General features: G+C 38.4%; 1 protein-coding gene across 1 annotated transcript in view; it reads right to left on the bottom strand.

Moving 5' to 3' along the window:
* Nucleotides 1–5,310: 5,310 nt before the first annotated feature.
* Nucleotides 5,311–12,772, bottom strand: part of Pdcd10 (programmed cell death 10) — a 48,114-nt gene continuing 40,652 nt past the window's right edge. The window contains exons 6-8 of the mRNA XM_040752638.1: nucleotides 8,694–8,772; nucleotides 8,366–8,448; nucleotides 5,311–5,794 (exon numbers count right to left, since the gene is read on the bottom strand). Coding sequence (XP_040608572.1) covers nucleotides 5,713–5,794; nucleotides 8,366–8,448; nucleotides 8,694–8,772 — 244 coding nt within the window. The 3' untranslated portion in view covers nucleotides 5,311–5,712. The remainder of the gene's footprint in view (nucleotides 5,795–8,365; nucleotides 8,449–8,693; nucleotides 8,773–12,772) is intronic.

Here is a 12,772-nt window from a genome sequence, read left to right as displayed (position 1 = left end):
GGTAAAAAGGGGAATTATGGTATGGGTATTGCTTTTCATTTATTGATACAAATTCAAGGTCAATTTTGTGATGTTTATATTTCTCCTCTTGATTAAGCATTGTGCTTATACTGATCTTCTAAAATGTAATGCATAATTGAATACAGACTATAGATAGTTACTTATAATAGAATTTATAGTTAGGTAAGTTAGGTTTTCTAGATATACAGAAATATATTTGAGACAGACAGTCTTCAAACCTCTGAAAGACCTTCAGAACATGGCATTTAAAATGGTTTAGGGTTTGTCTTGACAATGAGAAATGTCTGCTCCTGGCAGCACCAATTACGTCTGAGAGGAAGATGGGCATCGAAGAAACTTGCTATGGAGTTTGCTTTCAACATGGCAAGATTAGCCATTTGGGCAAGAGCTGCTCTTGCCTGTACTTCTTGACTGTTGTTGTATAAACTGGACAAGCAGGACCCACAGGAAAGTGACTACTGAACTCAGTCTTACAGGGTTCCCGCTTCATGAAGAGTCTACGAGACTTTCTGCAGGACAAAGAAAAATGACTTACAGACTGCCAATGCAGATGGACAGTTTGAAATTTCCTGCTTTGCTGAGAAATCTTCTGGACACATTGTAGCCTATGGGCTGAAGATGGATGCACCAACGTTACAGAGGAACTTCGGGTGACTGTCCAGGCAGTAAGATATCTCTGTCAATCCTAGTGTTTATATATTATCCTTCTGTGGTCTTTGATGGAGTTGAAGACAGATAGTTATAATTATAGTTTTCCTTAGTTATGATAAAAGATACATATAGAACTTTTGACTCACAAGGATGGGATGGATGATATTTTCTTTAAATCTTGCTAAAATATTGTAACTATGTTCTTACTTGATAACTGTTCTGTCATATACAATTTGACTATGTTAAAATTAAGACTTTTCTTTTGTTTAAACAGAAAAGAGGAGATGTTGGGGAAGTCCTGTTATTTGCCTGTGCATTTGTCAATAAAGTACTGTCTGGCCAATAGAAAACCTAGATAAGAGGGACTAGGAGTCGAGGAGGATTCTGGGAAGGGAAAACACAAGAGAGTCGACATGTAACGCCGGGTAGGAGCCCGGAAACTTCTCCGGTAAGAAACATACTTAGATTAACAATTATGGGGTAATTACTTAAGGCAGAGCTAGCCAGTAAGAGACAAACAAGGCCAACAGCTTCATAATTAATATAGCCTCCTGTGTGTTTATTTGGGACTCATGCGGATCTAGAACCAGGCTGGCGCCGCAGAGCCCAGGCGACTGGCGGGGGATAAACCAAAGCGGCTAGCAAAGGAAAAGATTCTCGTAACACTATACAGCAGTAAAAGAACAATGGATTCCAGAAATTTGCAAGCAAATGGATGGCAATAGAAGAAACCATCCTGAACGAGGTAACCCAGTCACAAAAAGAGAAACATGGCATGTACTCTCTCATATATGGATTTTAGACATAGATATGGGGAGTGCCAGCCTACAATCCCATGGCCAGAGAGTCTGGGAAACAGAACCTTCATTCAGTGGCTGATGGATGAAGAGGCAGACTCCCATGGCTAAGCACTGAGCTGAACTCAAGAAAGCCAGTAATAGAGGGAGGACTGATGAGCAAAGGGGTTAAGACTGGGCTGGTTTAAGCCCCAGAATCAGCTGACCTGACAAGGGTTAACTCTTGAATCCCAGACTATGCCTGGGAATCCAGCATGGGACTGATCAAGACCCCCTGACTATGGGTGTCAGTGAGGAGGCCTAGGTAATCTATTGAGCCTTGGGTAATAGATCAGTATTTATCCCAGGTATACAAATGGACTTTGGACTCCCATCCAACAATGAGAGATGCACTCTCACCCTGAACTCTTGGGGGAGGGTCCAGGCCCTGTCCTGGATCAAATGACAGACTATGGACACCCTCATGGAGGGCCTCACCCTCCCTGGGTAAATGAGGGGATATTGAGGGGGTTGGTGGGAGGGCACCGGAGGAGGGGAGGGAAACAGAGAGGGACCTGAAATTGACACATGAAGCAACCTTCTTTCTAATTTGAATTTTAATTTAAAAATAAAAAACACCTAAAAACAAAAAAAAATAGAAAAAAAGACACTTGATGATCAAATCATAGGTAGCATCAACAGACCATTCAGAACCTCTTCAAGTAATTGCACCAGAACTTATCCTACAAGCCAACTGCAAGCACAGCAGGAAAAAAATGTAACAGAGCTCACTGATTTCCTGCAGTTCTGCCCATGGGGAAGGAGAGGGTGCAGACAGAAAAAGTGCACTGTGCTCAGTATTTCCTCTGGGGAGCAACAATAACTTAGAGATTGCATCTCTAAGGCTCAGTTGATAATACAGTTCTCAAGAACTTTGGAATTTACAACTCTGCAAAGTTTTTCTAAAACTGAAAAGGAGTTTGGCAGCGGGATGCCTGAGCTGGTAAAGATCCTTGCCATCAACCCATCTTCAGGACCTGTGAAGGAGAAAACTGACCCTTGAAAGTCTTGCTCTTACATCACATGTGTGCTGCAGGACACAGATCCACAGGGAACAGATATTCCTGTTTAGCGAGGTGAATAAAATAAGTCTAAGACTCTCTGGGGAACAGTTCCGTGATGAACAAGTGCAGTGATTAACCATGGTTTTAAAGGCACAGAAATATAGAGAGGATGACAAGAAAGAATTGGAGTTATGAATGCATTCCCTAGGTCAGCCTAAGGACACAGGTACGTGTATACTTATATGTAGGTAGGCACACATTTCCTAGTTTGTCTGTTGAATGGCCTAGATGCAATGAAAACACCCAAGATCCAGCTCTTAACTTTTAGTAACTTCCCTCTGGTTCTATGAAGAAATTGCTGATTCCAGATCTGGGATGCGGTTTATGTAGTTAATTACCGGGGGGGTTTAAGTGACACACATCTATATAAAAACAGAAAAGAGAACTCACAGGGCACAGGAGCCAGCTGGAAGGAGTTATCTGCTAAATTTAAAATAATCTGAGTACTAAAGTATGGGATAAAAACCACTAGGTAAACAACAGCACAAGCTTAGGAGCCTGTGACAACATTCAAATTCAGGTGGGAACATAGCTGGATGACTAGAAGGGATGGGGAAGGGACTTCTGCAGGGCTGCCTGGCAAATGTGGAAAGATACACTAGAGTTGGAAAGTCACAATCAGACTGGAGCAAGAAGCATCACATGTTCATTCCCAGAGCAAGATGTTAGCCTTGCTTATTAGCTGAGAAGTTATACTATACATCGGAGAAACACATTCACGCTATAAGCAGGCGAGAACTAGAATCATACGTGGAGTGGGTATGTGTTCGAAATTCCATCCCCATGACAACCGACCAAGGATGTATAAGTTGGAGTGAGGAACACTGAGGGTGTGAGGCATGCAAAGCATCCGGAGGACAGAGGATGCAAGGCAGGACAAGCAAGATGGCAAAAAGAACACAGTTTTCACCTTGTGCCACTATTATTCTTGCAAGTGTCCTGAGAGTTTGAAGTTATTTCCATACGAAAAACTAAAAACCTATTGACAAGGACAGCCACTGGTTATTCACCCCAACATCGCCCATCTATCATTTGCTGTGGTATGTCGTTCAAGTCTATGCATCCATCATTTGCTGTGGTATGTCGTTCAAGCCTATGCATCTATCATTTGCTGTGGTATGTCGTTCAAGTCTATGCATCCATCATTTGCTGTGGTATGTCGTTCAAGCCTATGCATCTATCATTTGCTGTGGTATGTCGTTCAAGCCTATGCATCTATCATTTGCTGTGGTAGGTCGTTCAAGTCTATGCAGATATCTGAGACTAAGTCACACCGTTCTAATGTATAACCCAGTGCATTAGAAAGGGGTTTGGTGACGCAGACTCTCACAGTGTCTCTGGCAATGGAGCAGAGACAAGTGAAGAGAACATACAGGACATGTGAACCCAAAGCTCAGGCCCCTGCACACAGCCATGTTACAGCCTCATCGTTTCTTCAACTACAAAGATGACGATGACTCAGTTAAGGAACGCTTCAGAGGTCAAATTAATTAAATGCATTCTCAATAGTACTTGACACAGAAAGCAGCAGGACAATGAGTTTTCTTCCATGCCTCTCCTCAAAAGCCACCTGGACACTGGATCTCTTCATTGATTCAACTTAGCTGCTTTGGAAGGATTTATGGAAGTAACTGACACTCAGAATTGGCTGCTCCTCTTTAAGGACATATGCTTCACTACAACACACATACAGTAGATGAAGACTTATGAAGAGAGAAGACTTATAGAAACAAAGCTAGCAACTCCTATGGAGCAGTGAGAATAAAAGAAAGGGAAATGACAGTTTTGGTTAGAAACCCCTGTACAAATAACACACTTGCCTTTCTTCATATCTTCCAAAAATAAATGATAGTTTTTGATGAAAATACTAAAGATTATCAGTTATGTTTGTTTTAATGGTTGTACACTTTTGAAGAATGACAAATCAAATTAGGAACATGTTCACAGTTGTAAGAGTTCAATCACTGATCTGAGTTTTCTGTGTAGCTTTCTTTCCCATACTGATTTCTATTTATCAGGGTTGTTTATATTATCAATGACAGTAATCTTTAAAAACACATTTTCTGAAATTGAAACAAAAATAACTAAATTCTATTATAGCCAAAATATACTGTCAGCAGATTTACTTTAATATTTAATTTCTTTATAAAAGATGAACAAAACCTGATTTTCCCTTTATTTTATCATAACTGAATACTCAAATCATTCCATACAAATATTAGATACATAGCTTCCTTATAACTTCTCTAGTGCGAAATAAATTATACATATTTAAAGAGTGTCTATTATAGTAACACTGATGAAATCTCAATACAACTATTGGAATAGTTCTACTTTGGGGGCACTGTGCAGAGCTCATCAGGGCCAGCATACCAGAAGTAGTTTCTTGGAGTCAAGCTCTACAATGTCATACAGTTCAGAAAGCATCATTTCAGATAAAAACATTGTAGACTGTTCTTCTTCTCTAGCGATTACAAACAGTGAAAAAAATCCAGTTCTTTATATGGAACAACTAACAGAAGTACTTTAACTGACTACATTTTGCCCAAAGTGATTAAGGACAAAAAAAAATAGGAATTCTTGTTGCTTTATTATTTGATAAACTGCTAGTAAGCTCCCATTAGAAGATCTTTAACATCAGACCAAGTTGTCTTGGTCTCCTGATCATACACACACACACACACACACACACACACACACACACACACACGCATCCTTCTTTTTCAAGTAAAGAAATGTTTAACAGATGTAAACTATTTATTGAATATTTGCCACCAAATATTGTTAAATACATTATCTTGCAGCATATCGCTTTCAAGTTAAAATGTCAGAAACAAACACCAATATTTACAGTTCTTGTAAGGAATGTTATATAATGACACATTAAGGCGTAAATTCTTTTGGCTTATAATTCTTAAAAGAATGATAATAGCAAAAGTGATGCAAAATCTTCAGTGTGAGATTATGATTAAGCTACATTTTACAAAAATATGGTGTAAGATGGCAATAATCCCATTCAACATCCTGGATTAGATCCCTGCAGGAGGGACTGATAATTTATACAGTCAAACTTTAAAATTTACAGATAAATGCAGTTTAATACTGCCACCGAGAAATACATCTCTTAACATATACAACTTTCAGGCCACAGTTTTGAAGGTCTGAAGTATCAAGTTGGTTTGATGAATTAGCCGGTTGGCACTTATGAACACATTTATTGCCCTGTTTAAAAAGAAAAACAGCAAGCATTAATGTCATTCCCAAAATTCATTTTTTAAAATAAAATATTTATAGTTAACATCTTATATCAATGGTAGCAATGAAATAAAAGGGGGGAAAGGACAAATTAGTATTGTGTATCCTAAATTTTCATTCCAGCTTGGGATTTAATGTTTTAGTGTTTCAATTATAGTGTCTAGGAATTACTTACTGCCCCCTGGTGGTTATGATTGCCAATACAGTTTTTAAAGGTTGCTACCCCAACATCCATTTACAGGCTTAACAAATCAGTGGTCAAAGATTTGGTCTTCAGCTATGATTTCATATACAAAATAGCATACAAATATAAAAAATTTTTGTTAACAAAATAAAATCGGATATGCTCGAATAAAGACTCAGATGAGGTCTCCAGTTAACATGACCTGCTGAAGCATGACACTAAGTCTCAAGAGCTACTATGACACAATAACACCCTGCATTGATGGGCATGAAAAACAGAAACGTTAACCTCTTCTAATCTCACCCACCTAAATCTATATAAACCCATGCCTAAAAACAAAAGCAAAAACAGCTAAGTGATTCAGTATTTGACACTGGACAGGGACGAAAGCTTGCTTTTAAAAGTAGCTTTATGCACTAGGATGTGACCCCAGAGGCCTGTCTTTATGTGACTTCAGAGCAGAGCTGAGCCACTGGTCTCACTGTGTGTGGCTAGTCCCGTTCTGTAGCTTTATCAGTCCCTCTGTGCCAGGGCTGAAGTTTGGATCTTCCTCTTAGACATTTCTCACCCAGGCAGAGTTAGGAATGACCCAGTTGAATCAATGAGAATTTGTATCCCCAGTACAAGATGTCTTAAAAGAGCGCAAAAATTCCATTTGGAGTACAAAAAATACAAAACTCACAGCACAAACTTAAACAAAACAAAACTGAACATAAAGCTACTAAAAGGTGGGGAGACAGTAGCAAGCTGGAATAATCCATACATAAATAAGATTACTGAACTGTAAATTCTCAACATTCAAGGCTTATTATACATTATTTATTAATTAAAATAAGAAATAATTATACCATTATGTAAATTATACCTTTGGTTGTTTGGCCTTCATTTGTTAAACTAAGCCACAAAGGATCATTTCCTCTAGACAATCTAAATTTGCAACATAAAACCATTAATGTAACTATCTTTAATTTGTTATAGAAATGAAAGTATTTTAGTTTGTCTGAACATTAAAACTGACCTTAAAATTTTCATTTCAAAGTACTTTTATTTTAAAATATTATTACAATAAATATCATAAGGGTATACTTTTATATAAGATCCTAAAACTTCAAGGATGTTTGCAGTGCATGTTTAAGATATTTTTGAAATTTTATACATTATTAAAAGGCTTTTCAGTCAATTTAAGGCACACACCTTAAATTCCAGCAGGCAGGCAGATCTCTGTGAGTTTGAGGTCAGCCTGGTCTACAAAGACAAGGTTGTTGCACAGAGAAACTCTATGTCTCCAAAAAACCCAAACAAAACAAACAAACAAATAGAAGTGTTTCTCAACACAGTTTCTAGCATTTTACCTTAAGTACAGTCAACAACCTATATGAGGCATACTATGGAAGTCATAAGCCACACCATCTGCTTAAATACTGAGTAAATGAACACAAAAAACACAATCCCTAGATCCATGCAGTGCTCTACACATGTTGTGTAAACTTACAACTTTCATATAGTTCTCTTAAATATTCATTTGCTTTTATCTTCTTTCCATTTCGAGTGTCCTGTCTCTTTAGTGTAATTCTTATGTAGTAGAAAAACGTGATAAGCTACTTTACCTGCCCTTTAGGATAGTGTCCCTAGCCTGGCAGCACTCCAAAGCCACCTGGATAGGTTTGCAAAACACCTAGACCATGCTCCTAAGCAGGACAAGAATAGAAATCTCTCCAAGTGGAATTGTGGTAATGAGATGTTAAAAACCTGACCTAAATGGTTTTAGCATGTGACATGACTGAGAATTACTGTATTAACCTCTATGTATTAGTTTCTCAAGGGACTGGCAGCTTTGACAGCACCTGAAGAATCTTAGAAATGACTGGACCCCAATTCCAGACCTTCATCAGATGCTACTAAAGTTTGAAAAAAATCTATTTTAGGGGTGGGTACAAACTAATAAGTTAAGAATGGCTTTATATCTCTAAATGGCAAAAACAAAACAGACAAAAAAAAAATCAAAAGACCAAAGAAAAGATATCAGGAAACTGGTGAAGATTAGTCTCAAAAATCCTCAGTCTAGGCTGGAGTTGTGGTTAGAACAGCAACTGCTCACTTTCCAGTCACCTGCCTTGTTAAACCACATGACTTTAGTATTAACAATGAAAGACAAGAGCTTAACTTACTCTCTCCTCCCTTTTCCTTTCCCTCTCCCTCAAGTGGGTGCTCGCAACTAAACTCCTATTGTTAGGCTAGGTTGCAAGAGCCTTTACCCATGGAGTCCTCTTACTGGTACAATTTACATGGTTTTAATGTCCTACAAAAATGCATACATTTAATTTTAGTAGAAAAGTATAAATGACAGAACTTACTTGCCGTCTTTAAAATATGTCTTCAGAGTGTCACTGAAACTTTTGGAGTACTTTACAAATTCTTTCTTTTGGTGTTCAAGTGCCTATGTTTATGAAAAGAAAAACCAAGTCACAAAAGCCTAATAAAGGCCAATAACTATAATGAATATGGGGTGAACTTTATATTCAGTAAATCTTTTTAAGAGTGCTCACTAACATAATCACAGATATTTTACAGGTGAAGACAAACTCAGTGAGACAATTTCCAACAACCAAACCCTTTGGTACACAGGTCAGAAGACAATTGCAAATAAGCTCATATCTAGGGTGGCAAAAACAAGCAACTTACCCTGCGGTTCTGGTATTGATATTTCTTGAAGACATTGTTCACTGTATCAAGTAGTTCTTTTATTGCACTAGCTATATCCCTGTTAAGAAAGGACAAAGAATCTTTAGAATCAGCTATACTGATTGTGTGTGTGTGTGTGTGTATGTATGTGTATGTGTGTGCGCGCGCGTGTGTGTGCGTGTGTGTGTGTATCACATTATACCACTCCCTTTCCCTCACTGACATAGACCAAGCTGGTAACAAACACAGTGACTTCCTGTGGCTGCCTCTTGAGTGCTGGAACTAAAGATGTGCATCACACACATTGCTGGTTATGTTTTTCTAAAGACAGGATCTCAAGTAACCAGGGCTAGCTTTGAACTAACCATGTAACCAAGAACTCTGAACTTCTACATCCTCCCTGATCCACCTCCATTCCTAGTTTAGGCAGTGCTGGAGACTGAATCCTGTTCTTCATGAATGCTAGGCAAGCACTCTACCAACTGAGTCATATCCTGACAGACTCTCAGAGTACTCATTTCCACACTTAATTTTCTCAGTTCAGGCTCATTCTGAAGTAGTAATGACTTTTTTTTTAAACTAAACATTATGGTAAAAATATGTCAGCTCCCATGTTTAAGGTGTTGATATTAGGATGGAACATAAAATATTACCTACCTGAGTAAAATTATTCTGACATAAAAATGTCACCTGGTCACTTGTTACCATCACTACCTCTAGTTTAGTAGTAGCAGCCTAAACCATGTAAGGGTGTCTGTACTTTCAGAAAGCTTCAATACTCTGCTGTGCTGTGATGGGCACATTTAATAAAATGGTGTCGCATGACCTTACCATGTTTTTGAGAAAAGCTATAGCTGCAACCAATCAAAAACACTAAATCTCTACATGTGTAAGGTTCAATAAATTCATACTGGAGCTAACTAAAATAGAATATAACAGCAATCACATAGATACATAAATGCAGCATCGTTCTTTAGTGTATTTTAATACTCTACAAAAAGTAACTGCACACTGTTGTCAAGGCTGACGAGGGAGATGTGAACAGAAAGGACACAGCAGACAAATGAGCAGCTCAGAAACACTGCTTAACTTAGCTGGAAAGGAAAGCAAGGCAGGAAGGAGAAAGGGCTTTGCTGGAGTTTACCCTCGATCTGAAAGGTGAGCATGATGAAGGCTGAGTCACAGTCGCTAGTGAGCCCTTCCTCAGCACACCACGTTAAAGAGCTATCACAAATACCAAACTATCAGCACAAAGCTATGGGACTCAGGACAGAGAGCAGAGAGCCTGGTTTTAGATGCATTATAGGAAGTTGAAAGGAAAGAGTCTGACTCATTCCTGTCTTTCAACTTCAACAAGCCCAGTTCAGAGAGAGGTACCTCTCAGAGGAAGAAGAGATCCAAGAGTCCTAGCAAAGTCCTAGCAAAGTCACAGTGAGACCTAGGACTGGGCCAAGTCCCAAGAGCTTGTGGATTTAGCTCCTAGAACAGCAACAGGCCACAGGGCTGATGACCTCAATCACTCTTAGACTGACTCTGCTCTACAAAACAAGCAGGGAGGAAAAACAAACAGGGCAGGAAAGTTAGCACAGCTTTGGCTCACTGCCCAGTTCCAAGGCCAGCATGAGGCAAAGGTCCTAAGAGACACTGAGGTCCTGTATGAAAGAAAGAACAAGTACAGGGTGGTGACAGACCACATTTGCTAAGACAGGTGATACACTGGGCAGTTTCTCAGGCTGCCCTGTCAGAAGAGCATCCAGAAAAGCTCTAAGTTTCATGGAAACACAGACCCTAGTCTACCAGAATTCTAATCTAGGAGTATCACTCATGCCTAGAACCTTCTTTGCTTGCAAATTTGCCAAACAAGAACCTTTGCAAGGATAGGCTCTGCCCTAACCCTCCAATATTGTGGTCTTCACTGACCATGAGGTTGGAGTATGACAGAGACTGGTGGCATGGTGGTCACAGTGACTCTGTCTGAAGCCAAGGACAACCATGTAATGTCCAACCCCTGGCCAGGGAGTTTAGACAAGGCTTCAGCCTATCTGGAACACAATGTGAGACTTGAACATTGAGAATCTTTACTCTCTAATTTCTGAACAACAAAACTTAAAATACCAATTGACAAAATCGCTACCAAATTCTCTTCATTAAAAAACAAACAAGAAATTCTAAGAAGCGATGTTACCCAAACACCAGATAAGAGCATAAAACACTGTAGCAAAATAAACATATTAACAAATGAACAAGAAACTTAAATAGACATTTCTCAAAGCACCAGTGTGCAACAGGTGGATGAAAAAAAAACCATTCAGCACTAAGTAACAAAGAAACACAGATCAAAAGCATAATAAGATATTGCATCACCCTAGGATGAGCGACAGTAAATAAAAACACAAAGATAATAAGTGCTGGCAAGGCTATACAGAAAAGGAGTCACAAATACTGCATGTAGGATTGTATATTATGATGTAATCACCAACAACAGTGTTAGGGTTTTTCAGAAAGTTAAAAACTGGACACTAGCAACCTCACTGCTTGGGTACACATCTAAATAAAACAGATTATCAAACAGATGTTCTATACTCCCCCATTCACCACAGAGCTCTTCACAAAATCGTTAAAACAACAACAACAACAACAGAAAACATAGGAAACAAGCCTGGTCGCGGTGTCTACCATCTGCTAGATGAATGAATAAGGTAACACAGTGCACATACACTATGAAACACTATTCAACAGTGAAAAACAATGGAACCCTCTAATTTGTGACAGTATGGGGAGAGTCAGAGATTATTATTAGATGAAATAAAAGCACAGAAAGACAATACAATAATATGCTATTTCACTTGTTAGTACAGTCTAAAAAGTAGATCCTATAAAAGAGTAAAGCACTGGGGGCAGAGGAGGGATCTACATGGGGAAAGTCTGATCAATAGGCACTACGTCAGATAGAAGCAAGTTCTGCAGCAGTACTGCATAACAGAGTGACTATAGATAACTACCATGTACTATTCGTTCTAAAAGCCCAGGATTTTTAAATTTTATATAAGGCAAACATGCACTGAACAGCACACAGCACCCCACGGAGAGATACAACTTTGAATTCCTGTATATCTGTTACAAATACAATTAAGAACCTGTGCAACTTTGGCTGGGGTAAGGGTAGAAAAATACTTCCTAGCTAACTGTTACTGACACATTTTAAACCCATTTCTAACTGGAAATAAGCAGCTAAGATCTGATAACTTAGTAGTATAGACCACTTTTAAATTTTATTGACCAACACTATTTATCCCTAAGCCTGATCTACCTGGAGATCAAGCAAAACACTGTTAGTGACTTACCCAGTTGTTGAAAACTGTTCTTGAAAAACATGCTGAAATAACTTATGTCAAATACGTTATTCATAAATAAACAGAAAAGCATTTTCATGTATAGCACCAAGGTTTGTACTAGGGAGATTGAATTCTATTAGTAATATTAGTAACCTGAGAGTTAGCAAACTATAAAGAACATAACATACCAGCACAAAAGAACCAGATAAAGAATTGAGGTAAAATAACTTTCATACAAATATGAAGCCTTTGTAGCAGATAGATTATTATAACTGATAGACTGACAGACATCATGATACAGAGAAAGAAGTGTGTTTTTTAGTAAGAAAATTCTGGTTAGCACATTTACTGTCATGTAATGTAGGCAATGGACATGAGATGAAATGAAATGTATACAGGATTTAGCAAAACTAAAAACAACAAGAAGAAACCAATGAATGCATGACTTTTTGATGCATAATCAGGGTTCTCCACTAGTCATCGCCAATTGGAATGTGTCAGATTTTCAATATAAACTAATTCTACAAAGATCTACCCAATTCAAAAGTAGACAAACAAAAGCATTCATTAATCAAAAAATATTTACAATGTTCTCAGACTAATTTTTTTCCTAACCAACTATGTAAAGAGAAGGATGAGCCCTTTCCAGGTTTTCTTTCAGCTCTCAAAAGCATTAACCATCACTGAGAGTCAGACACCAAATAAGAAGCTAAACAACTTGTAACACAGCTATGTATTACAATG

The sequence above is a fragment of the Mesocricetus auratus genome, unplaced genomic scaffold (assembly GCF_017639785.1).
Source record: "Mesocricetus auratus isolate SY011 unplaced genomic scaffold, BCM_Maur_2.0 Super-Scaffold_100009, whole genome shotgun sequence".
NCBI lineage: Eukaryota > Metazoa > Chordata > Mammalia > Rodentia > Cricetidae > Mesocricetus > Mesocricetus auratus.
Note: the sequence above shows the minus strand (reverse complement) of the source record. Positions and strands in the feature narration are given on the sequence as shown.